This window comes from Aquila chrysaetos, chromosome 19, assembly GCF_900496995.4.
Source record: "Aquila chrysaetos chrysaetos chromosome 19, bAquChr1.4, whole genome shotgun sequence".
Classification (NCBI taxonomy): Eukaryota; Metazoa; Chordata; class Aves; order Accipitriformes; family Accipitridae; genus Aquila; species Aquila chrysaetos.
This window is the reverse complement of record NC_044022.1, coordinates 10,268,215-10,295,717: the sequence shown is the minus strand read 5'-3', so window position 1 is coordinate 10,295,717 and position 27,503 is coordinate 10,268,215. Positions and strand designations below refer to the sequence as shown.

The 27,503-nt window shown below is 38.4% G+C and overlaps 1 protein-coding gene across 2 annotated transcripts; it reads right to left on the bottom strand.

Moving 5' to 3' along the window:
* Window positions 1-897: 897 nt before the first annotated feature.
* LOC115353270 (protein NPAT) lies at window positions 898-27,503 on the bottom strand. 2 transcript variants are annotated; one of them, XM_030042450.2, is made up of 18 exons: window positions 27,344-27,503; window positions 23,899-24,017; window positions 22,217-22,277; window positions 20,608-20,680; window positions 18,500-18,540; window positions 17,248-17,478; window positions 16,669-16,753; window positions 15,369-15,501; window positions 14,779-14,870; window positions 14,608-14,695; window positions 12,724-12,820; window positions 12,064-12,195; window positions 9,576-11,273; window positions 7,759-7,874; window positions 7,557-7,665; window positions 6,432-6,489; window positions 3,157-4,312; window positions 898-2,264 (listed from the first exon to the last, which is right to left on the bottom strand). In XM_030042450.2, the coding sequence occupies exons 1-18, from the start codon at window positions 27,378-27,380 to the stop codon at window positions 2,187-2,189; spliced, it is 4,404 nt and encodes a 1,467-aa protein (XP_029898310.1). In that variant the 5' UTR covers window positions 27,381-27,503; the 3' UTR covers window positions 898-2,186. The 2 variants fall into 2 exon arrangements, with proteins under 2 accessions (XP_029898310.1, XP_029898311.1); XM_030042451.2 differs by having other exon boundaries at window positions 16,669-16,750.

Sequence of the window (27,503 nt, the reverse complement as noted above, 5' to 3'; positions counted from 1 at the left end):
GGAATTCACAGTTAAGTCTTCAGGAGCAGAGGGTTAAGCATTCCTATTGCTGGTATGGGGAGCTAGAAAAATACTTTCCTGGGATAATCTTGTTCAAGACTTCAGTGAGATGCTTACGCAGTTTCCTCGGCAGGCTTTTTACCAGAGGGCAAAAATTGGCTATTTCACCAGTATAAAGCCTATTCCCACCTCACCCTTTTCACAAGGGATAAATATCAAACACTTTTAAGTTTCTTAGCTGGGATTTAGGACAACTGCTTTCTTATTTTGACACTGATTTCAGCAGGAAGTCATCTTCACCCACTGATTGTCCTTGCATTTTCCTCCATAAAGTAGGGGTAATAAATACTTTGACTGGGATGTAGTGGGATCTGTTTCTTCTGGGAATGAATGTACTTGTAGCAAATGAACAGTGGCGTTTAATTTTCTTAGAATGTAGCATTTAACCTTCATTCATGCTCTGATACCTATTCTTCTGAAAATTATTTGCCATATGACAGCAGCTTGGAACTGAAGATGCTGCTTCCTTTGAAAGAGTGTAAGTAAGTAAGCGAACTGATAATTCACATCTTTAGTACTACTGGATCACCTGAATTGAAAAAGAAAGATTATGGCAAATACTGGCTGTCCCATGAAGAGCTACACTATTGTCTCAAATAAATAGCAAATCTATTTAAAAATATCACATATCAACTGTCAGAATACTATTATGCATAAAACGCCACCATGTAGCAAAGAGACAATTGTTTTTGCCACTCTGACAATTGCTGCTATTAGAACTTTGTTTAATACTGAGCTCTTCCTCTTCAAAAATGACTGATCAACATAACTTTTCTATACAGTATCTGCAAAGCTGCTTAGTGGACTTGCTTACAAAACATTAGGCAAGGCACACAATTTTTTTATTAAAACAAAAATATTTATTCAAGCTGTAAATGCTATGCAGTATTTAGTTATTGGATGGGTTTAATATAAACATCTACTGCATAATATTGGTTCCTTAGGAATCCTTGTACACTATTTATCTGAAACATTGCCCTGTTGCTGTACAGATCTCTTACAAGAAAACTTGGAGTTTTTTAAGACCTCAACAATTTGAGACCAAAGGAGGAAATACCAATAGAGAAAATTCTGCAGTACTGGAGCAAGGCTTAGTGTGGTAGTTTTCACCCATGCTAATTATTACTAAAATGTAGGCTGAGCTTCTCCTGTGCCTGTTCTGAAGAGAGTTTGTATAACAGCTATGACAAATTCTACATTAAGCGGAAAGATTAGATGCAATTTCTTCCATGTCTGGCTAAAAGCATAAGTGATATTAACAAAAGCTTTCTCAACACAGTACAAAAGGCAGTTAAAAGAATTGACTTTTGCAACAGAACACACTGAAATTCTTGTCTGGCTATTGCTACAGTGTAAGTATTCATACTGGAGTATGAATACGGGGGTTAACCCACAACAACGTACATTGTTTGAAAAGAGCTTTTGCATTCAAAGGACATCCTATGTATGCAGCAAATACTGTAAACAGATGAAGCCCTTCCAAATTAAAGTTCTTACCTGAATGACTGGTTGGGAAAAGCTTCATTAGATGAGAAATACTTTTGGAGGTTTTATTGGCCTTAATGTTTAGTTACTGGTATTTTTGTTAACTCATTCAAAGCCTTACAACATGGTTTTGACAGTTGCAGGAGAAGAGAGTGTTAGTACAAGCCAGTTACAGCTGAAGATTTAAGTCCCTTTTGGATTCAACAAGACAACGGGAAGCGGCCAAGTTGGCTGCCCGTGTCTTACAACAGTGAACTACAAACACCGCCTTCAAATTCACCACCTTTTCACAAATCAGCTAAGCGGTTCAGATGGGTAAGTAGAGAATGCAGCAGAACACAGACAACGTGGTGTAACAGGAAACATACAACTTCTCTTACATTACATTTATACAAATTTACAATTTTGCAAATTCAATGGCTCTATAATTACGCAAGTGCTTTTTCGAAAATAAACTTATACCAACTCAAATGATATTTACACTTAGCAACCTGCTTCAGAAACAGCATGATTTTGCTATAAAGTGAAACTTCAGTGCACTGAAAGTGCAACTCACCCTTTAGAATTAACTTCTCTTTCCATGCAAAACCTCAGCGTAACACCACCTAGCTTTAGACAGTCACAGTTCAACTTCTCTTTTTTCATTCATCGTAATGCAAAGACAACAAGAACTTGTCCACATCCATTCCTGCTGGAAAAGAATTTGGTAGCTTCTTTTTCTGTAGGAGAAGAAAAGAACAGTTGTGTTTGATACTAAGAACCTGGGGATACTGAAGAGTCTGTAAGCACTCCTTTCTTCCTCATCCTTCCATCTACCTTGTAGACATAACTGCACAAAGCTCACCTAGAAATCGGACACTGCAATGCATATACCCCCCAGGGTACAAATGGCATGGTTATGGGACAGGAGTAGCTGAGCTCTCGGTTTCAGCATTAGCCCACCCAGACCAGACTGGCACAGCCTCTCCACTCTTGTCATATATGCAGTAGAGTAAGCGAGCATTTTCCAGTTACAGTATTTCAGGAGTATGCTATATCTAAGTGTGGTGAATTAGAAAGTTAGACTGTGTTTCCTTTTTGATTATTTACATATGTCACCATTTCATGTCTCCCACCTTTGCTATTTTCCATTAAATCCCCAAGTCAAAGGCATGGTGCTCTAGACTGTGGAGACTGGGAACACACAAAATGTGGATTCCTAGTCCTGGGGGTAAACGAGGATGCAAGAATAGCTTGAATTCTAGTAAGGCCTAGTTTGAGTTTGGCTTAATTCCTACATTCCACCTAAAAACTTAGTCTGAAGTTAGAATTTAGAAACTCATTCATGTTTTAAGAGAAATAATTTGATTTTCATAGGTATGTGCAGAGAGTCAGTAGGAGTTGCTTGTGTGTATCTGAAGACTATACTAATCTTAAGAAAACTGTTAGTTCAGAGCAGGCTCAAGAGGCAAAGTTAGTAAAACTGACAAATATAAATAGGATGTTGGGGATGTGGACTAGCATCTCTGAACCATCCCATTATATATTATATCTAGAGAGCTATAAATAATATATAAGTATGTCTAATGTATATTTAGAATTTTAAATTAAAAAGTAAATGCCTGTACTTGCCTTTATTTTCTTCTTCTTTGATGGTGTTGGAGAGCTTTGAAGGTCTTTTCTATTTGCAGAACGAGAATTTCTCTCACCCTCATTCAAGTCCTCTAGTTTCCTTTTCTTTACTGTGCTCCTTAAAGATCTGAACTGCTGAGTATTGTCCTTCAGGGGCGTTGCAGTGCTAGTCCTTGCAATAGCTGCCCGTGACAGTATCATCAGCGTGTGAGCAGCCATGCTGACACTATTTTCGCTACCTGTTTCACTAGCCGGGCTGCAGGCAGGCAAGTCTGGCGTAGCAGGGGGTACCATTATTCTAGGGGTCGTGCTATCCTCGTTGAAGCGCCGACAGGTCGGTGTCCGTACACTGTCTGTAGTATCATCTGTATGTCTGTCCCCAACTCCAGATGGCGTACGGGGTACCGGCAATTCTCCATTTTCAACTGTTTTACTAGTCGGGCTATGCCACTGAATGTCTTGCAACATTTCCACACATTGTTTAGTGAACGGACTTGACAGGCAAAGGCCTTGGTTGGAAACTTTAGCTGGTTCCCGCTTTGGCTCCTTCGAAGCTAAAGAAACGGACACTGAAGATTTGCCATTCCCATTTGACAGCGACCCTTGCTTTTTGTTCAGCTCTTGCACCGAAGCAACCGTTTTCTCATTCCATAAGCTAACAGTCTGTTGGCCATTTGAGAGTTTGGCAGTGTCCTGGTTCTTCTGTTTTTCATCAGTATCCCTTCGTAATTCATTTTCTTTATTTGCTGTAGTCTTGTGGAAGGGATCTAACGGAAGCCCTGCAGTTGCCACCTTCCGCTCGGGCTGTGGCTCCTTTGCAGCTGCGCTTCTGTTGCTACCAACTTCTGGCTTACACAGAATTCTAGGCAATGTTTTATCTTTCTCTCTCTTTGCTACCTGTGCTTTAGCAGAGGATGATGCAGAGTCAACAGCAAATAAAGTATTTTCAGTTCGTTCTTTTTGGGATAAACTCTTAGTAGGCTGAATTTGGGTGTTTCCTCCTGGAGTGGGTAGGACATTATCAAAGCAAAGCACTCTCCTGTGACTTTCACTTTGTCTTGAATTTGAGCTTATGCTCTCTACTGGTGCAACAGGTAAGTTCTCCTCCACTTTCCTTCCTAGTTCTGCAGTGATAATCTTGTCCGAATTCCCAGTCCTGAAAATGAGATAAAAACACTTCAGCGACATACTTGTTCTTACTAGGCAAGTAAGTTCATTTCAGCTGGCTGGAAGTCCCCACCCACCCCTCAAAACACCTGTTTAAAGGTCTCTCCATTCTCTAAATATAAGTATTTTATCAACGCGCAAAGACCAAGAGCGAGGGGTGACAACTGCAGAAAGCTCAGGGAAGGCCAAAAAGGATGACAAAAAGGTATGAAACAGAGTCTGTACAAAGAACAGTTAGGTAGACAGGGGCTCTTCAGCCTGGAAAGAGAGATGACCGAGAGGAAATGCAACAAAAATCTGGGGGAAAAGCCAACAAAAAGGAAACTATTTACTGTATCTTCTAGTGGAAGAACTAGGGGCATCAAGTAAAACTAGTGTCAGGTTCAAAACAAAGCAAGGACATTGGGACACTGCATGTAATTAAGCCTGCAAACTTTTTTTACCCTGGGATATTTGTGGATGCTGGTAGTTTGAGTTCAAAAAGAAACTGAGCACATCCATGACAGGATAGTCCATCCCAGAATACTGCTTGTGGCTCTGGAAGTCCTTGGAGCTGAAACTGCTAAGAGGCTGCCAGAATATTCTGGGCAATATCATCACATGTGTGCCTTGTACTCTCCCCTATGCATTTGCTGTAAGTGACGGGATACAGAGCAAGACAAAAAGCTTTCAGTGGGCATCACGATAAGAACATACAAACTCCCTAGGGCTTGGTCTCCACCTGACAACCAGCCACATCCATGTGAAAAGGCCACCACTGCACTGTAGCAATGTCAAAAGAAAAATGCGTCTGCGCTGTCAGCTCATACCACTTATGTCTGTGCCCTCTTCCTGGCCTATGCTGCATTTCCAAGAGAAGCTTCTGCTTATTCATCTATGCTAGTAAGACACTCCCCATGCAGATAAGCCTTTATGGTTTGTAAGAGGAAAAGTCAAATTAACTTTGGGATGGTAACTTTGTTACCTTTGGGCTGGTAAAGATGGTAGGGGTGGTAGCAGTTTGTTTTATTTCTGTGAAATGTGAGATGAGACAGAGGGTAGAGAGTAGAAATGAGAAATTACATCCCTTTACAGGGAACATTTTGCTCTATTTGCTGTGCAAAACATATGTCTGGAGATCGGTTAAAATTAACAGAAAGCTGAATTATCAAAGTGATGTTATCCAAAATCTTGCTTCTGTGGCTTTTTAAAAATCACTAATTTTTCATGCATGTATACTGTATACCTTGGTATGTGGTGGGGTTTTCTTAGGAAGTTTACTTCATACCTGTTTTCCTCCACTTTTCCATCATTTTAACTGAGTTCTGAATATGTAGATTTTTTTTTTAAGTATGTTTTATTTTTACAATAAAAGAACATTTCACCTCTAATATTTAAACTGAACTTCCTATCTTCTCCTACACTCTTTTGCTCATTCCAACATCCTTTTGTTTCTGAAGTCCATTAACGATAAGGAGAGTTACTACTGAAGCCCTGCTTTGTTCTCTCTCACTTGCCCAACAGAAAACTAGTACCTATCTCAATTAGCAATTAAGTTATATTCATCAGTATGAAGTTAGCATGCTGTTCTCCTCGCCATCTTTCCTTTGACTTTTCACTTTATAAATGACGAAGCAGTGTTCTAATCTATACAGCTCCAGAACCCAATCTAACAAGCCCTACTGGATTTGGACCAGAGAGCAGTAAAGGCAATGAGGCTATACTACAAAACCATGGGTACCACTCATCTGAAAAGAAAAAAAAAAAAAAAAAAAAAAGAAAAAAAAAAGAAAAAGGTTTTAGTCATTAAAATATCCCAGTAAATGTAACAGGCAATTTCTCCTAGCTTGGACTCGGCTCACACAATTTCTATTTGACAATTGAGACAGGAGAAAATAAACACAAAGCCATACAAAATTAACATAGGAACAGCAACAGCAAAATTCTAGCACAGGCTGCACCAGTACTAGCACACATCTGTGTCGATACTTCTAGCAGACAGACAAGAGGATATAAAGGGGGTACTGCGTATGCCATTGTTAAAAAAAGCTGCTCTCCTCTACCAATACTGTATGAAGACATTCACGGCAAGAAAAAGAAAGCAAGTTTGAATACCAAGCACTACTGACCTTTGTGTTCGAGAATTTGTATGGCTCAAAGGCTCAGCTACACTTGATACCAATTTTCCTGGAACAACAGATGAAGTATTAATAAACTACAATATTCCAAGTAAATCATCTCACTGTTAGTACAATGACATTTCACCTGACAGAGCATCAATAAAGAAAAACCCAGCAACAAAACTCCACAATTTTTTCGTAATTTTAAAGTTTACAGATTAATAGATTAGCAAAGGTAACGAGCTAAGTATAAACAAGAAGCTTGCTGTCTACGCTTAGATAGTACGTAGGCCTGGCAAGACAAAACCAACTATATTGGACTTACAAATGCACAGCAGGGATTTCCAAGTAGAAGGGAAATAACCACAGGGAACTCTCAGTTATCCATCAGCAAACCAGAGTGCAGACTAACTATATAATCCTAGCTTTTTTTCTTAATTTGCAACTTCATTCTACTTTCCTTTTTATGTGTAAGCCTACTCTTTTTAAAAAAGGTAGATAGGCTAAAGCACAAGTTGTCCTTATAACTCAATTTATTTTCTATTTTGAATCATTTTTCTTTAGTCCCTCCCAACACTGAGAAATGAATGTAACTCCAGTCTTGTTTCAATTTACTATTTAAAGAAGCAAGGTCTCAGTGAAATGAATATACAGAAGCATATACCTGAAATGGCAAACAGAAAACAGCAGAGTGCATTTTTTTTATAAATACACAACAGTTCTACTAAATATTTTCCTTAATAAATGTTTAGAATTGCTGACTCTTCTAATAACTTCTTTGTTACCACGTGGCTTGGCTTCAATGGCAGCAGTAAACTGTACTTATAACCGAGATGAAAAATAATCAGAAATAATGAAGAAAAGTAAACTTTTAAAACTGCATTAGAGCTTGAAACATTAAATTTTGTTAATAAGCTTGATCCCAAATCTGGAATTATTTTATATGCTGGGAGTTATTCTTTGTAAACTGAGCAAATACAGTTACTAACTGCAGGTACAGGCCTCTCTCAAAGCCATCCCAGTGGTTACCTGGCAGAGGAGCATTGGTGTTTATAAAACTTTATTACTCAGAACTGACATGTCTTCAGAACCCCTACTTTTCTTCTGCCCTTCTCAAGAATGCAAGGCGGGTACCTGTATTAGACTTGTTTCTTGCTCCAGGAATCTTTTGTGATTTGGGAGGGATGGGAAGTTTTGGGACACTTCTGTTGCACACTGGATTAGCCACAGGCATATGTAGAACCTAGAAAGAATCAAAATATTCCATTACAATTTACCTATAGACTCCTTATCACTTCAGATTTAATTTTGAAAAGCTTTATTTGTGATGTGTTACCTGGCGGGCAGGTGCTGAAAATGTATTTCCATTTTGTCCTACTACTGAGAGAGGTATCATTCCCACCATTCCTTGCAAAACAGGTTGCACTGGAGATGCAATTATAATGGCAGAACCTAAAAAATATCAAAGTGTTAAAATTGTACAGAAACTAAAAATACTTCAGTGAAAAGAAAAGCTTCAAGACAGGATTTCTTAAAATTACACATGGTCAAACCTGTGGCGAGAAAAGCTCTGGCTTTTTGGAAAAACTTCACTGTCCTTACTATACATCACTACTAGAAAACATGGTAAGTACCAGTGTTATTTTTAGTTTATATTGAATTCTTTAGCTAAAGTCTGTTTTCCTCTTTAAGAAATGGTTCAAAATTAAGCTTGAAATATGACAAACCTATGTTAAGGCTTCAACTTTGAATTAAAGTGATTTATAAAAACCAGTAAAAGTAACATCAAATAGTTTATTTTGCTTCTTAGTAAAAACAAACTATTATTTGCATCCTATTCTCTACAATTAGCATGCTCGAAAGTCATTAGCACAATTATTTCTTTTGTTCCAATGCACCTATAACACCTTCTCCTTCCAAGCACACAACAAGCTGGGAAAGGCTAGCTTTGTCCGTATGTAGGTATCTAATGTATATTCCTGGCTGGTAGGAGGTGTTAAACGTAGTACACCAAGCTTCTAGTTAATTAGTGGGTTTGAGATTAATTATTTTAAAAAAGTAAAATAAAGCACAATAAGACTAATTTGGAATAGTTAAGCCAAAGTTTCCTATTTAACTATTTAAATCATGGTTAAACCAGTTGTTTTAAAACAGTTATTCTAACAGGTTGTAAGAGTATCTGGCTGCCAGACATACAGGAATTATAAAACAGGGAAACTATTATAGCACATTAATTGAAAAGTGGAAGAAAAATTTATTCCACACACTTCTTCAGTTACATGAGCACTACCAGGAAAAATATCAAATGCAGAAGAATGGGCAAACTTCTATTTCTCCTCTACGAAAAAAAAAGAAAAAAAAAAAAATAGATAACAGTTGCATAAAGAAATCCTAATGATGGAAAAGACCAGCACTCTGAGACCTTGCACATACTGTTGCACCAGTCTCTGCCACAATGAAATGACTACATGCAGAATTTCAAGGATAACTGCAACAAGTTTTTAGTTTTGGAAAGAAATCTAAATTTGTTGATTACAGCTGGATTATAATTAGGTTTAACATTTTAAAAAGCACTTGAATTTTTTATTGCTGTAGTAATAAAAATGCTTATACCAGGAAAGATTTTATATTATTGAAAGAAATAATGTTATACTTTTATATTTGTCTAAATGTACTTCCAGTGTAGAATAGGTTTTTTGAAAATAAAACAAAACAAGGAAGTAATTTTGGAAGGACTATCTACATCTAACCAGTTATCTAAACTAAATATGGATACCTATAAGACATAGCATTCTATTTATAACAGAAATCTTACTAAAACAAAAACAAAAAGCCTGCTTTATTTAGCCAAAACAATGGAATCTTTTCTGGTCTAAGCCAAAATATGCTTCCTAAATTTATCACTGCTAAAATTACACAGTTTAAGCTTCTGAAATATGAGACTATTTTTTTCAAAGCAGCCCGGTCAATGACTCTTTGTAGTTTTTATTTCATTTTTAGTAACACCTAATATACCCCCAAAATACATTGCTAGTTTCAAGGGGCAGACAGAGCAGTGTTTAAAAATTGTTTACTTTTAATGCACTTACAAAAAAAGAATAAAAACACTATATAAACACCACATTTTCAGTCATTTTCTAATAATGAGATTACCTTGTGGGAAGTTTGGGGAGACAGTCTGGTTTGCTGCAAATGCATTGCTGGATCTGGGAGGAGTCCGTAACTGTTGTACAGCTGGAGTTTGGGCAGCAAGCGGCATAGAATTGCCAGGCAATACAACTACATTTGATGGTGTTACAGCTGTGCCCAAAGTAGCTGGATCAGTCACACAGGTGGCTATATAAAGGTTGTTTGAATTCCCAAAAGCTGTGCTTGTTGCTGGCATCAACTGTATAAATCCCCCTTCCTTGGAAAGATTTGTTGCACCTGCAACTGAAAAAACAGTGCAGTCTTCATTCTGAGTGTTAGCTGAGGTGACCACAGGATCCTTAGGTCTAAGCACAAGAAGATTTTGCTCTGCCAAAGCTGAATCCACGTTTTTTTCTGTGTCTTCTGAAGTTAGACATTTGGACAGGCCTGCAGTTTTGGTTGGGGATTTGGCTGGAGAAGACAGAATTATAGTCGGCAAATTTTCTCCCGTGATGCTGGAAACAGCATTATTTAACTCCGTGTCTGATGAAATAAATGGATCATCGCTGATGATGATCTTGAGGGACATTATATTAGAAGGATCAACATCCATTGACTGACTACTAGAAGATACACCGCTTATACTTTTGGCCTCGGTACCCGACTCATCTGTTGAGGATGCAGTTTCTGGGAGAGGAGAGTGGCATATTTCAGATGTAGTAAGATTATTTTCAGTGGATACTACAGAAATTTCTGTACATGTATCATCACCAGAAGAGAAATATATATTATCAGCATCTACTTTTGTAGAAGATGAAGGTTCTTGCATTTCCCCTTGTGTTCCCTCTGAGTTTGACAGACCCGAAGGGAGGTTAAACTCTTTCTTACAAGGCTTATCAAGTGTATGCTGATCATTTGAGTAAGTTTTGTTAGAAGTATCAACAACTTCAAGCTGCAACTCTGTTTTGTCAAGTTCTGAAATCTTCACTGCAGATCTTGCAGCAGCACAGTCTGACTGCGTACTCTGTTCCTGTTGGTTAGAGTGGTGGCTAGAGTTCTCCTGAAAGATACCAGGTAAGGCAGCTGTATCATTTGTTGCAGCCTGTTCTTTTCCTGCATCTGCTGATGGGCTAGAAATTGATGAATTGTTTTTTCTCAGCAGTACACTGTGGCCAGGGGTCCCATCAGAAGGGCTTTCAGTAACTGTTTTTTCAGACAGTGATTTATCCGGTGATAAGTGACATTTACTTCCAGAATGTGTTTTGTTTTCACTGGCTGTAGTACCCTCTGCCAATGAAATCAAAGAAATCTGTGGACTACCAGAATGAACATATTCTAAATTAGGACTATTTTGAGCACTATGACTTAGTGGGCCTTTTTCAATTTCCATGGCTCTTTCACTTTCAGATACTAATGCAGAGGACTCTTTTTTATGATAAGAATCTCCACAGTGTTCATTACATTCACTATCAGAACTCTGTCTCTTGTTAGGTTCAGTCAAACCAGGAACAGAGTCAAAAGTGATTTCAAGCTCTCCAATGTGTTCAGGGGTAACAGTTTTAAGTACTTCAGTCTGCTTCCTTGGCCTACAATTTCCATGCAACTGTTCATTGGTTGTATTTTTCTTAGCCGTATCATCATCGTTAACGCTGGCCTTCAAGACACATGATGCTTCTCCTAACTGAAAACCTTTACAGGATAGTGATTCTCTAGAATTATCACCTGTAAAACAGAGAATAAATTAGTTCCATAATTATTAGAACAGATGATCCTTTTACAGCATTTCAGAAGCAACTTAGGAGTTCAGTGGAAAACTGTTTCACATGAGACTACGTGGGAATAATGCTACTCATCCTTACTTTCAAGCTAAGTGGAAAGTATATGAAACGTATGGTTACATACCTTAGGCAATCTGGCAAATCAGTTTGTACATAAATAATAAGTGTACACATAATAAGCAAATGTCTCAAGTCACTAAACCAGATTTCCAGAAGCACAAAAACCATCTCAGGCTAAAGACCTCTTAGCTCTATTTCTCATATACTTTCACTAAATATCTGCTACTTACTGACTATTGTTAAAAACAGGGTAGACAGACTAAACATATCATTGGTCCAGAGGAAGACTCTTTTTGTGTGTTAAACAATACATTACAGAATAGAGAGAAAAGATTAATATGGTTAGATGTAAAATATTATCTTTGTGTTCCACAATTAATACTGCAAAGTATCTCTGTTTTGGATGAGAAAACAGATTTGCAGATATTCTGGTTTCATTTAGGAGCTTATCAAGTACAACTTGTAAGTACACTGATGGACTACTGTTAAGTTTAATAAACTGAAACTTTCTAACAGAGTAGGTGTATCCGTATGTTCATGCAATGGAAATGTCAGATTGGATATTACCATTGAAAACGGGAAGATTTCAAAATGTACAAATTGTCTGAAAATATTTTCATAATGAAAAGTAAACAGTCTAGAAGATATCTTAAAGAAAAAAAAAACCAACCTACATCTACTAGTTTCTTCTGTTCCTAAAGAACTTTCAAGTGTTTCCAGGTTATCCTCATCCACCAGGATTGAATTTTCTACTCCACTCTGACCAGAAATACCAGCAGGTAAGTTCTTATTTACCTTGCTCTTTCCTATTTTCAAAATGAAGCATGAAGAATGATTAAATATGTAATTTTACACACAAATGTGATTAATACATTTTAAATGAAGCACGAAGATTTCAAATTCAAGAAATGCCATCCTAAACTCAAAGAACTATTTGTCTATATTCATTACAAATCCAGAAATAGCATAAAAACGTCCTTATATTTTATGTGAGGATATCCCTGACCAGACAAATAGAAAAATTTTACAACAGCATAGAAAAACAAGTATGAACTATCATCCTTTAGACCAGAAGAGTCTAAAATAACAGTAATAAAACAATCAGTCAGCAAGCACAAAACCAGAATTTCAGCCACAAGAAAATGCTGTACTGTATAGTCATGTATAAATGTATATAAAAATCTAATTCTGAATTGAGGGGGACAGATGCCATAAAGTCCATTTCTCTTGCAAAAGAGGCCTGCTGAATTACCTTTGCTTCTTCAAGCAATACTTAGGAAAACTCATCATTCATGGTGCTTTATAGTAATGGTACAACAGTATAATACACCCACCATAATCAAACAAGTCAAAGAGTGCCTGAAAAGCTGGATCTGATTCTGTCTGTTCTAGAATGTCCTGTATAGCCTCTTCTGACATATGAATTTCACCCTGAGAAAAGACAAGATATACAGAACTGTGAGACAGTTACTTTCATAACTTAAAAGAAAAACAGACAAGAATTGTTTTCTTTTCAGGTTGTTTTTAGTTCTAGTGCTTCTGCTCAGTACAGAAACATAAAGACTAATGCTGCAAACATTTCTGCCACAAATTTAATGGCAGAATGTAATTTAATGTTAAAAAATATTAGTAATTTAAGTTTAAGAAATAAAGCCCCCCAAAACCCAAGTATCTTTGTCAGACATTACACCCTGCACATGCATACTGGAGTATTCTCCACATAATGATCAGCATTGTTTAAGAAGGACTAAATCTTGGGCTACACTGGAAGCTTATGCAGATGGTGTGAATGAATGCCATGAGCCTGCACTAGCCAATCACTGGTAAAAAAAATTCCCCAAATTAACCCTAATTTCTTGGTTTTGCATATATGTAGAAGACAATGCTAAGCAAAGGGAAGTTTGATTTCATTTACCCATTACATGTTCTATAATATAACTTCCAACTACTCTTCTGTGGAAGGCAGCTGGAAGGCACAGCTACATAGGACACTGCTCTAAGGTTCCTGTTTCAAGCTGACTTGTTTGGTAGAAGCCCAGGAGGAAAATGAGGGGGGCACTCAGGACATATTTAAGTGTTCAAATACAAAGTTTCTCTTGACTTCCTGGAGATCCTCTAAGCACTCTATAACCTTTGATATGATGTCTGTAAGGGTGGATATACCACGTGATATGCTTGATTATTTTGTCTCAGCTACTCTAACTAAATCAAGAAGCCGCTTTGATTTTGTTCTGCTCAGAAAAAAGGAATAGAGCTTTTCAGCTCTGTACTTTGACAAAAATTGACCTAAAAATCACCAAGTGACAGAAGAATAGCCTTTAAAAAACAGACACCTCTACTTTGTAAACAGGCAACTGCCTCTACTCTCCTGCCCTTTTCATAAGGGCCATGAAGATTTTAATTACCTTGTTAAGAGCCCTTCATAACCCTGTGATTGCCAGCTCCAGGTTTGTAGGAGAATGGAGGGAGAACACTAGAAGTTTAGTTTGTAGAAGTAGAATGTACATTGCCTCCAAAAGCAAGAAAATATTAAATTTGAAGAAAAAGCATCCTTATTTAGGCTCCAAACACAATTTCTTTTGCTGTACTAGACAATCCATGTTTATCTCGCAGCAAATCAAAAAATCAGATCAGACTAAACATGTTTGGAGACCACAAGATATTTTAAATTCCTTTTTCTTTTACAAGGCTATTGATCAGATCCCCAGTCAGAAGCCAGTACCCAGTTACTGCTACCAAAGATCCTGTGGCAAGTAGGCAGCTGGTGACTGTGGGACAGTGTACTTAGATCTCAGTCTGCAGGTAACGTTAACAGCTAACCACTGCCAGAAGAGGTCCTACTCCCTTGGCTTTTGACCCTGCTGCATGCTTATGCTGCCATGTACAGGTACTGGGAATTAATGCAGAGTGCTAAACTGGCTCAAAATTAACCCCAGCAAAATACCAGTATCCTGTCAGTTCAGCTTCTCGAACCTGCACACCACCATAAAACAAGGTAAGAGTTAATGCCTATGCAAGGGAATTTGTGGAACCATCCCTGGGCAGATGCTAGCCATTAGGTAGGCTTAGTTGTATTGTAAAGCAAACAAATAAAAAGAAAGAAGAGGAGAGCAATCTCAGATATCAGACAGTAAACAGAGGTTCAGCATAGTTCCCTTAACTGATCATTCTTATGTGCCTGGTCTTCAAAAAATGTAAATAGGGCAATTCACACCTACCTGAAGTCCAAGGATTTCATCAATTGAAGTCTCCTGCTCTGTGGGACCACTGTCTGTCTGTTTAGGGGCTTGAGTGACATTGCCATCACTGCAACACATTAATCATTAGTTCAGAACTCAAAAATAAATCAAGTAAGAATACGTATGAAGTTTAGAGGTTTCTTTTATTACCTGCCCAGGATTTTGTTAATGTTCTCAGCAAGCTTCTCCTGAAGAGATTTGTTGCTCAAGATTTTTTCTCTGGCATTTTCAATAACCAGTTGCTGGAAAACACAGTTTTTAAGTGGTCAGGTTTCTGCTTTTACCATCACTAGAAGAGCAGCATGAATTTCCAACTTACCAGTAAAAAAAAAAAAAAAAAAATCAATTCAACACAGAGAACACTCTTTGTAAAAGAGAGACAGCCAATGTGACTGCATGACATTGCTATGAAAATCATCTCAAAACATTCCTGTACTTCTACTCTCCTAAAGTACAGCAAGGCTTATTGTGCTTTCTGGTTTCCATTCCCTAAAATCTGTATTCTGACAGATTACACGTATCTTAGCAAAGCCAGTAAATCAAGGAAAAAAACCCTCTACATAGCTATGCCATCCTCACTAGTTTAGTACACAGAAGAGCTAGTTCAAATACAAAACAATAAATCTATCTTCTAAAATTAATTTCTATAACACCCAAGACAAACAACATGTAAAAGACTAGTTCTCCTTAGTCTGAATTTGTTTCTTAAATGTAAGTACCTTCCATAAGTATATACTCACTGGGAAGTTACCATCTATGAATTCTTCAAGCGGCTCACTTTCTTTTTCTGTTACAACTTCATCAGGGTCTTGAGAACTTCTAGCTGCTGAAAGAGGTCCAGATGTTGCAATGCTTTTCCTCTTCTGAGATTCACTGAAATGTTCCAGGAAATTTATGATGTATTTTGTGAGAACATAGCAAACAATAGATCTAATGGTCAGTAAATCAAGTGTTTCTCTTCCTCCTTAGCAAATGGAAGATTTTAATCAAAAGAAAATTAACTACATACTGGAAATACAATAAAAGCCAATACCTGTTTCATTATGTTGTACGCATATATTGTGTCTGACTTCACAGAAGTTACAAACAAATATACAGACTGTGGGTAAACAGCACAATGGCAAATTGAATTCCATTCCCACTATTCAGTATTTTTTCTCCCTCCAGTACACATTAATTTAACTGGTGATACAGGTTCTAATTAAGGGCCACTCAAGAAAAAGATTTGGGCATCACCACTGAAAATAAAGATCTCTCAAGGAGCAGCTGTTGTCAAAGCAGGAAACAAATGTTAGGTTGCATAAGAATTTAGATGATGAATAGGAAATGTAATGCTTTTATATGAAATCAAAGTGTAGGCTCTTCTGAAACCATCATTCAGCAGTGGCACTAAAATCACTTATATACAAAAAAATCATGCAGGAAGAGAGAGAACTTGGAAAAGGTATAAATTGAGTAAGGATCTGGAAAAATGATAAGCAAAACTACCGACTGGGATTTAGTCAGGAATAAGGACAACAAATGGAACACAGAGACCAGTCAACTCATTAAAAACAAAAGGACATTGGTATCAAAGAATAAAAAATGCGAAACTAGTATAAGAACAGTTTTTCATACTATTTTTAGTGCGAATATGAAATTTTTTCCTGACAAAATTTAGAAATAGTTTTTCTAAGTTAAAAAACGATAAAATGCACATTTATATCAATATTGAGAATTTTTAGAATTGATAAGGATATTTTGGAAGGAATACTAAATCTCAGGCTCCAATATTATTTGCCTATGTCTAATACTGGGATAATGTAAAGACCGGCTATATGCAATAAAGAAGCACAAGTAGCCTCCTATCAGTCTAATGTTAAGTTCTTTGACTTTTCTTTCCTTTGTGAAACATCATACACCAGCCACTCTCAGTGGATCTTAAATGTGAAACACTCCACCATCTAAGAAAATTTACATTAGAGGTTAGAACACCGCATAATCTCTAAATGATCTTAAAAAACCCCACACCACCCCACCACCACCCCGCCCCATGTTTACCTTTTCCGTCTCCCTGGAGAAAGCAAGTTTGAATGAAGCTTTCGTTCTTGTGATGCTGGAACTTGAATGTGTATGAAATCTCCTGCTTTATAAAGGAAAAAAAAAGATCATGATGCCAGTACCTTTTCCAGTGACATTGTTGAAGCGCTACAGAAATCTACACATTACTTACTATGTTCCAATCAATTCTGGGGAATTCATACAAAATAATTTGGTATTATCATGAAAATGAGAACCATTCCTTTTAGATATATCCTGAGAAAAACATCCATTTGATGTAGATCATCCCTATCTGCTAAAACAAGTGTTTTGGGTAAGGGTGAGAACACAGGATAGAATAATGACAAATTAATGCACTTCTGATGTCTGAACTTACATTAGCAAGCAAGTATGCAAGAGCCATTTCTCTTTTGGGCACTCATTTTAATCACCTGAACCAGTTTGGAGAGCTAGGGGACCAAAGTATGAATTTTCTGAAAATTTTTTGGCGGAAGATCATTAGCCCTGATTTTAGAAAACTTTCATCTATATCCATAGATTTTTCACAGAAAAAAGGGTTTAAAAAAGTGGGCAACTTACTGCTGATCTTGTTTTCCTGGGTTTGTGACTGGTGCACAAACAACGTATTCAGTCTTGCCTGTGACATGCTTTGATTTATTGTTGGCCTGTGAATAACTTGAGGAGATACAATAGAAGAGGAATTCTGTGGCCCTGACTGATGGGCTACTGACAACAATCCTGAGTTTGCAGGAGCTGATTGCTGAAGCATTCTCTGTCTTTTCATTTCTACAATTCCACTTCTTGTACGTGCTGGAGATAATAAAGACAAGATGAAAATGTATGATAAAGGAATTTAAAAAGGTTGCTGATTTTCCAAGACCTAATTAAGGATGCTCCATTGAAAATTTTTTGTGCTTCAACAACTAATTCACAAAACTCAAAAAGTAAGCAACACGCATCTTTGTCTTCTGTTTGAGCCAAAATAATTCAAGAAGTACAGCCAACTTACATAGACATTGTAACCATGTTTATATCACTGCTTAAATATTTACAGGAATAAATCATACCAAAATGATATTGCATTACATAATATACCACTCGCATAATTGACCTTAACTGAAATAGCTAAACCAATGTAAGTTTGCATTTATTTATCAGACTAAAACTGACAAATTTAAACAACAGAACACCACCCAATCCAGTGAATCTCAGATCCAAGAACAATTTCTACCTATATTTCACATTCTCTTTTCTCACACAGGTTACTCAGTAGAAACACTACAGAGGGAAAAAAATATTTTTAAGTAAAATAACTTTTCTTTTTGAAAGTTCAGTTGGCAGTTTTTGTAATGAAAGAAAATTCTAGATAGAACAAGTATCTTGTCATATTTTGCTTAGATATATGTTTGTATGCATAATAGTTGTTCCAAGATTGTAATACATTTTTATATTCCCCTTCTACAGAAATGAAACTGCATCATGATTAGACTGGTTATGTTTTCAGTTCCTCTATGAACCACAAATTAACAGCTTCAAGACTGAAGCAGTAGTTTTTAAACCTTTCAACCATGCAAACTTCTAAAAAGTTTCCAGCAGAGAAGAAAATGCTATATAGAGAATTTAAGCCCCTTGCAAAAAGCTCAGCTTTTCTTAGTTTCCTTTCTTGATCGTTACAGTAATCCACAGACTGCACTGAAGACAACACACATGCTGAAAAAAACACTACAGAAGAGATCTGACAATGTTTTAAGAGTAAGGATGTGTTACTGATTGCTGCAGCATTCCTCCATTTTTTTGCCATTGATCCCATGGAATTGGCTCAGTTACTTACTCCTTTGATTAGCAGAAAATCCTGTTGAATTCTGCATGCTCCTAAAAAATAAACCAGATGGCATAAATAAAAGCAGCACAATGGAAACAGCTACACAGTGCAACGGTATCTATCATATGGTTAATGTCAGTCTGGTCCCAGCCGTGCATTACTTCAGAAAGCTTCAATCTACTGATTGTTATTTTTATTCTTTCAAACAATGGTCACAGATCCTTCAAATGAAGCTTACTGTTATATTTTAGATCACGTAACTACAATGGTATCAGATTCTAAATGAGTCATAGTATATTGTTTTATTACAGGAAGGCCACATACTCACACCAATGCCCTCCTTATCTGCTAGTCCTGCCTTAAAATCTTGAAACGTCTACTCAACTATCAACTCCCACATACCTATCTTTTTCACCATCTGTCAGAGGCAATAGAGAGCAAAACCATTCTCATACAATGGTAAGGGGAGTTGATCAACACAGGGACTCACTCTTAGAGTGACATTTTACTTTCTTGATTTCTGTATTGGTTTTGCATGGCAAGGTTTTGGTAGCAGGGGGCTATAAGGGCGAGAAGCTGCTAGAAGCTTCCCCTACGTCCAATAGAACCAATGCAGCCGGCTCTAAGACGGACCCGCTGCTGGCCAAGGCTGAGCCCATCAGCGATAGTGGTAGCGCCTCTGTGATAACATATTTAAGAAGGGAAAAAAAGTTGCAGCAGGCACAGAAACAGCAGCCGGAGAGAAGAGTGAGAACATGTAAGAGAAACAACCCTGTAGACACCAAGGTCAGTGAAGAAGGAGGGGAAGGAGGTGTGTAGAAGATTTTAGAAAATTTAGGACTATAAGACTGTTAGAAATTAATATAGAATGGGTTAAGGTTATTAATGGCAACAGAGCTGCGCAACAGGCCATGAACAGCGTTCTCAGCCTGCCCCCCTGTATAGCCCCAATCCAGGACTGGATTAAAACCCAGTCAAGCTAATCAGTAGAGACAGATCAAACAAAAGATGAAAAATCAGCAAGATACAGGTGCGTAGCTGGGGAGTGATTAAAATATATAGAACTTACAAAGATAAATGTGAAACAGTTAATGGAACAACCAGAGAGGTTTTTTCAGAATTGTGTAGGTACGAGACTTCAAAGTAAAGGGGATGACAAGATGACTGACCCAAGACAGACTTCGAAACCCACAGGATGATGACCGGATGGAACAAAAGAAGAATGGATGAGATAAGATGATGATGAATGATAACGACATTGGAACCAAGATCAGCTGGAAAATTACAAAGACTTCAGACTGCGATAATGGGTGGTAAAAAGGTATATAAGACTGAGAAATTTTTGGAAGGTTGCCATTCACTGTGGTGGTGGTGGTGGCCCAACTCTGAGTTGTTAATAAAGCAAACCTAGAGAAACCCGTGACTGAAAATTCTTTAACAAGGTGCTCCAGGCGCCAGAGCAGAGATTCCCCTGCAGCCTGTGGGGAAGACCATGGTGAGGCAGGCTGTCCCTCTGCAGCCCGTGGAAGTCCACGGTGGAGCAGATATCTACCTGCAGCCCGGGGAAGACCCCACGCCAGAGCAGGTGGGTGCCTGAAGGAGGCTGTGACCCCATGGGAAGCCTGCGCTGGAGCAGGCTCCTGGCAGGACCTGTGGACCCACTGAGAGAGCTCCCATGCTGGAGCAGGGGAAAAGTGAGGAGTCCTCCCCCTGAGGAGGAAGGAGCGGCAGAGACAACCTATGATGAACTGACCCCAACCCCCATTCCCCATCCCCCTGCACTGCTCAGGGTAAGGAGGTAGAGAAAATCAGGAGTGAAGTTGTGCCTGGGAAGAAGGGAGGAGTGGGTGGGAAGGTGTTTTAAGATTTGGTTTTATTTCTCATTACCCTACTCTGATTTGATTGGTAATAAATTAAATTAATTTTCCCCAAGCTGAGTCTGGTTTGCCCGTGATGGTAATTAGCAAGTGATCTCTCCCTGTCTTTATCTCGACCCACAAACCTTTCGTTCTATTTTCTCTCCCCTGTCCAGCTGAGGAGGGGAGTGATAGAGCAGCTTTGGTGGGCACCTAGCATCCAGCCAGGGTCAGCCCATCACAATTTCGAAACTACATTACCTGATCTGAGAAAGCGTATAGTCTAATTTTTTCCACAGAGATGACATCATTGCTGGAACTTCATTTGTTGTTTCTAAAATAAACCATTAAAAAAACAAAACAAAACACATTTTAGATGCCTCAAACACATACAAGCTGAGAAAAAGTAAAATTGCAAGCAAAACAATTACTATGAGGTGTCTCAGACATCATCTAACTTTAGGTGTCTAGTCGCCTTCTTCATATTCTGTTAATTAGAGAGCCCTAACTCCTAATTTAAGAACTTTCATTGATATGAACACACATTCATTGTGGATACAGTTCTCAGTTTTAGAAGCCTAAATGAAACTGAGGCAAAGATATTCACGATAATTCTCAATGGAATCTGCACATGGTGTTGACTCCTGGGCAAACAGATGCTAACCTAACCTAACTCACTTTTGGAAATGGTATTCAGATTCCCAAGTCACACTTGTGCTTTTGAAAATTGTAAACTGGCAGACAGGCCTTTAAAAGTAATGGTTTATTTTAAGATGTCACCCAAACTGGTAAAAACACTTGGTATTTTTGAAGCACAGAAAAACATTAAAGTATAAATGGAAAGATGTAAGCAGATCAATTTATAAAGTTTTTCAAGGTGCCAAGTACAAAGTATTTTGAAGAAAGTATGTTTGTGTCTTAGTTAGCATTTCTATTAAACCTAGTGTGAAAGGAAAAAAACATTCAGAAATATTCCAAACACAATATGTCTTAAACTGCAAGTCTTAGAACCGAGCACCACTAAAATCTGATCATACAACATGCATCAAAAAATTGTAAGACTTGGCAACATTCAGAAGCTCAATAACTGCTTTTAAAAACAGGAAATGCTCTAACTCTGTCTCTAATATTCATAGAAAATATTGTTATTCTGAAATGATTTTAATTAGTTTTAAAAACAAGACAAGAAACATTTCACATCATAGGACTCTTCCTGGTTATTTCATAGAATCATAGAATATCTCAAGTTGGAAGGGATCCATAAGGATAATTGAGTCCAACTCCCTGCTCCTCATAGGACTACCTAAAACTAAACAATATGACTAAAAGCGTCATCCAGACGCTCCTTGAACTCTGACAGGCTTGGTGCCGTGACCACTTCTCTGGGGAGCCTGTTCCAGTGACCAACCGCCCTCTCAGTGAAGAACCTTTTCCTAATGTCCAATCTGAATTTCCCCTGACGCAGCTTCATTCCATTTCTGCGTGTCCTATCGCCAGTCACCAGAGAGAGGAGATCAGCACTTCCCCCTCCTATTTATACTATAAACAATAAACAGTATAATTTTGTAAGCATAAACCCATACATTTTGCACACTTCATTATATCTTTGTGCTTTATTACATTAGAAGTTCTGCTCAACTTTGAAGTGAAAATATATGCTGGCAAATCCAAACTAAGATAATAAATTAATTCTGCTCACAAGATGCTGATCTAATTGGCCATTGTCTGCATAATATGGAAATCTTCAACTTCTGGCATAGATGGGGGATTGCTCTAAGTCCATATATAGGTGGAGATATTACCTCTTCCTCAAGGAGTTCACAACAGATAAGTAAGAAAAATACAGTAAAATCTCATTCTGAAGGCTTACCTTTTGTTTTCATGGCTACGTATTCATTAAGAATAGTTGTCAAGTTTTTTCCACACAGGGACTGGAAAAAAAATACTGATCTTAGAATCTTCACTAATAACTTATACTTTATCTGCTTTATCACATTATATTTAAGCAGTTCTTTAGAACACTACACCATGCTGACCCTCAACACAAGGAACTGTACTTTATGCTGCTGGTGCCAAGTTGACTCAAACTAGGTAGAGAGCAATCTATGGAACAAAACGCCGTCATACAAAATCTGAAGTGCTTGATCTCATTGCACAACACCAGTATAGCAGTTAGAGCTGCATGACCTCTGCTCTCCATTGTTATTACAGAATAAAAACACAAAAATAAGATGATGAACAGCTGTAACAGAGTAATGAGTATGTATCATCCTGGAATGCAACTTGTGTTTAGATGCAAACGTGAAGAGAATCTGTCTAAAGTAAAATTCTTAACAGTCACACAGAATTAACTTTCATTTCATATTTATTTGTTCTGTTATTTTAAGTGAAACAAAGACAATTAAGATTTTAAGGTTACCACTATCATTTGTTGTACCTTCTTGTCTTGTTTGCTAGTGGGAACTCTACCGGGTATGACAAATACAGCCGTTTATTGCAGGTATTTTGAGCTGCAGTGAGAATTTTTTCTTACACACTATCATATTATCACTTTTCTATGAAAAACAGGAAAAATGCTTCTACTGAGAAAAGGAAAATAATTAAAAGCTTTAAAAATCTGGATAATCTATTTACATTTGGGTTTTCTAATTTTTGCTGGCCATAGATTGGTTCTTGATACTCTATGCCCAAAGTACAAATGACTAAACACTTGTAAATGAAGTAAGTTCAATGGTCTGTTTTGAATAGGTGCATCAAGACCTCGGATCTCAGAAAAGATTTCCACAAATTTTGAATACTATGGAAAAAATCCCATAAAATTCACTGATCTGTTAGAAGAATGAAATGGAAAACAGGAAGAAGATGCACATATAAATGTTAAAAGGTTGATACATGGCAATATCTAAACCCTGTAATTTGCAAACTACATTAAAAATCCCATTTTGTATATGTTAAAAATGCAACATATCTAATTACCCTGTAGCTATATGCACATATCTACATACGTAGCTACACACTGTATTTATGCACACCCAAATTTCCACTTTTCACCTGGGACAAAGCAGATGATACTGATCAAAGAGGAAGCTGAGCTGAAACACAGTTTTTGTCAACAAAATTTGGTAGCCTTAGATAAAACTGAGGTACCTTACCTAAATATTTAATATGTACTTGAAATGGAACATTACTGGCTGCCGTGCCTAGCATAGGAAAGCGATCTCCAATAAATTACAAGAGCAGCCCTGAAATCAATAAAACCCTTGTGACACCCTTGCACAAATCAATCTCAAAGCTATAAAGTAGACTAAACGTAATATGCTGAAACCAATTTGCATATTTTATGCTTAAATGTTTCTTAGTAAGATTAAATACTAGAAACCAAATAACTGCTAATATCACAGGATGCAAAAAACCCCCAAAAAACCCAGAGGGGACGATCTAACTAACATTTTAAGCAGCATTTGAGAAGTAATTGTTATGCTGAGAAATCTCAATTTTCTTTTCCATGGATGCAAGACAATTTAACATTCTGCTTTGCAAATACAAACTCACCAGCAAGCAGGCTGGAATAAATCCATCCTCTGTACAATGCTCTGCATATTCTTTCAAATCTGAGCTTTCCAAAATAAATTCACGGCAGGTAGCTAGAAGTTTTTCCTGTTGTAAATACCCTGCAACAAATCAGATGGAAAATTTTGCTATTTCATTCATTATTTCTGTTCAATAGGTATCAAAGCATTAACATAACCAGCTGCATACAGTGTTGAAATAATCAGGTAAAGATTTGTATATTAGACGAGGAAAGTGAAGTTATTTTGAAAGAACATGTATCTTGCAAAATATTTCTTTAACAGTTAAAACGAGAAAGAGCACAAAATATTACTGATATTAGACTGTATTTACAAACTATTCAAGACTGGAAGTGAGGCAATATGAACAATTTCTGATTGATCTTTAGTACAGACAGTACTGTACAGACAAGAAAATAAAAGTTCTTGGCTCAGGGGGCTGACAAACTAACTCTCACATGGGCTGAACAGCCCAGTTTGATAATTAAATGGAATTCTACAATACTTTGTTAATAAAATGCACTGCTATGCAACAGTAACTCTCCACGCATCCTCCTGTTTCAAAACAGGTAAAACCTGTGCAGCTATTACAACAGTGTATAATATTTATTAAAAAAATAGGCATTGTACAAAAATTAATAACAGGAAAAAGTTTTCTCCCCCCACTTACTGTAATTTTCATTTCAATAGATGTATTAGCTGCAACTTGTGCCCTGTACACACCCCAAGACTCAGTAGTTACACTAACAGGAAATAAACTGAAAAAGTTTACTTCTCCAAAATTCCATTCCTCAGCAAACACCTTCTCCTTTAATCAAACTTTTTAAGACCTGCTTTAATCTTCAAACACTCTAAACATTAAAAGATAGAAATAGACCAATCTGAATGAAGGATTCTAGAACAAAGAACCACAAAAGAAAATGTCTCTTTCTTGCTTGTAGCAGAACTGAACATGCAATGTTTTAAAGAAAGGATAAAATATGTGCCTAATTGTACAATGCAGGATATATATACATTAGCATATCTATTTCAATGGACCCCCAAAACGGTCCACCTCAGTTCAGGAATGCCTGTAGAAAAAATGCAGCCTTTAGGTTTGCATGAAGACAAATATCTTGCAGCAGATCCGAGTATAGCTGGAAAAAACCGATCATATTGCAGACACACGAGCCCCTGTTCAGGTCTTCAACAAATGAGCAAACTTGAAAGTTAAACACAGTTTGGGAATAACCACCGTGAGCTTAATCACAACGTATGAGCTGGCCTGTCTGACAGAAAACATTAGTGGTACCTGTGGAAAGGAAAGGGCTGTCCTGTTTAATTTTTCAAATACGTTTTTCTAGAAATATCTCAAGCCACAATTTGCTGGAAGCTGACAGTGTATTTTGGGGAAACACGATTACATGCCAGTCTTATTCCCATCCATTATACCATCCACTGTTGGCCAGGATGGAAGATGGGGTAATAGGCAGGTGGAACTTTTATCTGTGCTGGTAAGGCTGTTCTTACAATCAAACTCATCTGGACATTTACATTAAAAGTTCCAATTTTTATTTCTTGAATCTCCTACTACAGTATTGCAAGGGATGAACGAATGCTTGCATACAAGCACATTTGGCACATACACCAATTTCCTGCAAAATAAGGCATTCCAAAGTTTAAAAATGCCAGAACTAAGATCTGTGCAACTAAACTGCTTGTGCATACACTGTATAATGACGTAACAGTACACAATCTCTAATGTCACCAAAACCACATTAAAGGCACAAAAGGTACAGTACCTTCTGAACTAGGAATGATTAAATATTTCGTTCTACCTTAAGAAATGTAAAGACACACATCTAACTCATAGTACACATTCACTCTTACACTAATTAGAAAAAGATAAATTTTCTTATGTATTTTTCTATGGGTGAGCTCATCTTATAATTTTAGTTTTGTTTCTTAAACCAATATTCATCAACTTTCACAGCACCAGAAAGACTTATTGGGGGGGGGGGGGGGGGGCGGCGGCGGCGCGGAGATTTAAAAAAAAAAAAAAAAAAGAGCCTGTTCATCCGCCCAAATTCAGAGATGCCTCATGGAAGAGGAATCCCTATTAGAAGACAGAAATAGCTACAAGGAATATCCTGTTCTACAACCTTAGGTTGCTCAGAAGTTTTCTAGACATGATGCATGCACCATGCCACAACAGACACAAGATAGGATGGATCATCCTTAGTACATATGATGTTGCCAAGATTGTACACTATGTCTGCAAGTCTGTGGTAAGCATACGAGATAAGCTTTCTACCCAGAAACTTGTAACTTAACCAATTTTTTATAGAAAAGCACAGTGAGAGATCTCCTTTGTGTGATTTTAAATCTTTTACAATGCATGGAGTTTCTAAAAGTCCTCTCTTACTTCACGATAAGAAAAACATTGCATCTCTTAATAGGCTTGTTTGTCAAGACAGTAGCAAGAAACATTTCAGATAGTATTTAAAAATATGTTGTGCCGGAAGAACACTGAAGAAAAGATTCAGCCTTAATGTCTTTGGATTCAAAGAAATTGCAGACAACTGAAAACTGAATCTCACAATGCAAGCTGCCGGGACATCTTGGCAACCTGTGCCAACAGGTGCTTATGTGTGCGACTTAAACACGTGGGTCATATTTTTGATTACCATCCATTTGTTCTTATCTTTGGCAGTATCCAAACAATCCAAAGCACAAAGTCATTTAAAACATTCACTGTCTGTCGCCGATATCCTGAACACACGCTGTGCTGTCCACAGGCGCTGAGCAAACCTGAACTCTCAATGCAGCCTCACAGGTGACAGAACCAGGGAGGGAAAGAAAAACCAGCTGAGCCTTAACCTAGCCTCCTCTGGTATTCTGGATCACCCTTGTGCTCCTCCTGTGACCGCATACTTTCCTAAATCCCATTTGCCAGGCGTCTGTCTGGAGGTGGACACCACAGACCACCACATTTTCTTAAACTCGTGGAGAACCCGAGTTCCAGACACGGCCGGGGAGCAGCACAGCCCGGCCCGCACGGCCTGGCGGGCTCCCCTGCGCCCGCGGCGGCTCCAGAGGCCCCCAAGTCCCTCAAGGCCGAGCTGCGCTAGTCTCCCGCTAGAGACCGGGCCGGAGGCGGGCGGGGGGGACAGCCCGGAGACCGCCGGGCCCGGGGCTTCGCGACAGCGGCAGCGACAACCCCAGCCTGGGGGGGGGGACGAGCGCGACGCGGTCGAGGGTCAAGGGCGCAGCCGCTTCATTCTCCTGCCGCGCCGCGGGCGCTGACCGGCGGCTGTCAATCCCCAGCAGAGACCCCCTGGCGCGGCGGCGGCCGCCGCCTCCCCCGCCCGCCGGCCCCCCGGCCCGGGAGTCCCCGCCGCGCCTCAAGGCGAGCGGCGACCCCGCCCCGCCCTCACTGGCTCACTCACCCAGCACCAGCCGGGCCACGTCGGACGGCAGCAGCATGGCCCGAGGCGGCGAGGGGAACGTGGGGGAGAGGGCAACGGGGGGGGGGAAGGGAAGGAGGGGAGGAGGCGGCGGGACGCAGCTCCCGGAGGCGCAGCGCGTCCGCCCCGCCACCGAGACGAA

Excerpts from the sequence above, each read along its gene's own strand:
- LOC115353270 (XM_030042450.2), bottom strand. The coding sequence starts at position 27,380 with ATGCTGCTGCCGTCCGACGTGGCCCGGCTGGTGCTGG. Across the intron at positions 24,018-27,343 it reads CGTGGCCCGGCTGGTGCTGG|GGTATTTACAACAGGAAAAA; the intron begins GTGAGTGAGCCA and ends GATTTGTTGCAG. Across the intron at positions 2,265-3,156 it reads CAAAGAAGAAGAAAATAAAG|AAAAAGAAGCTACCAAATTC; the intron begins GCAAGTACAGGC and ends CTTCTCCTACAG.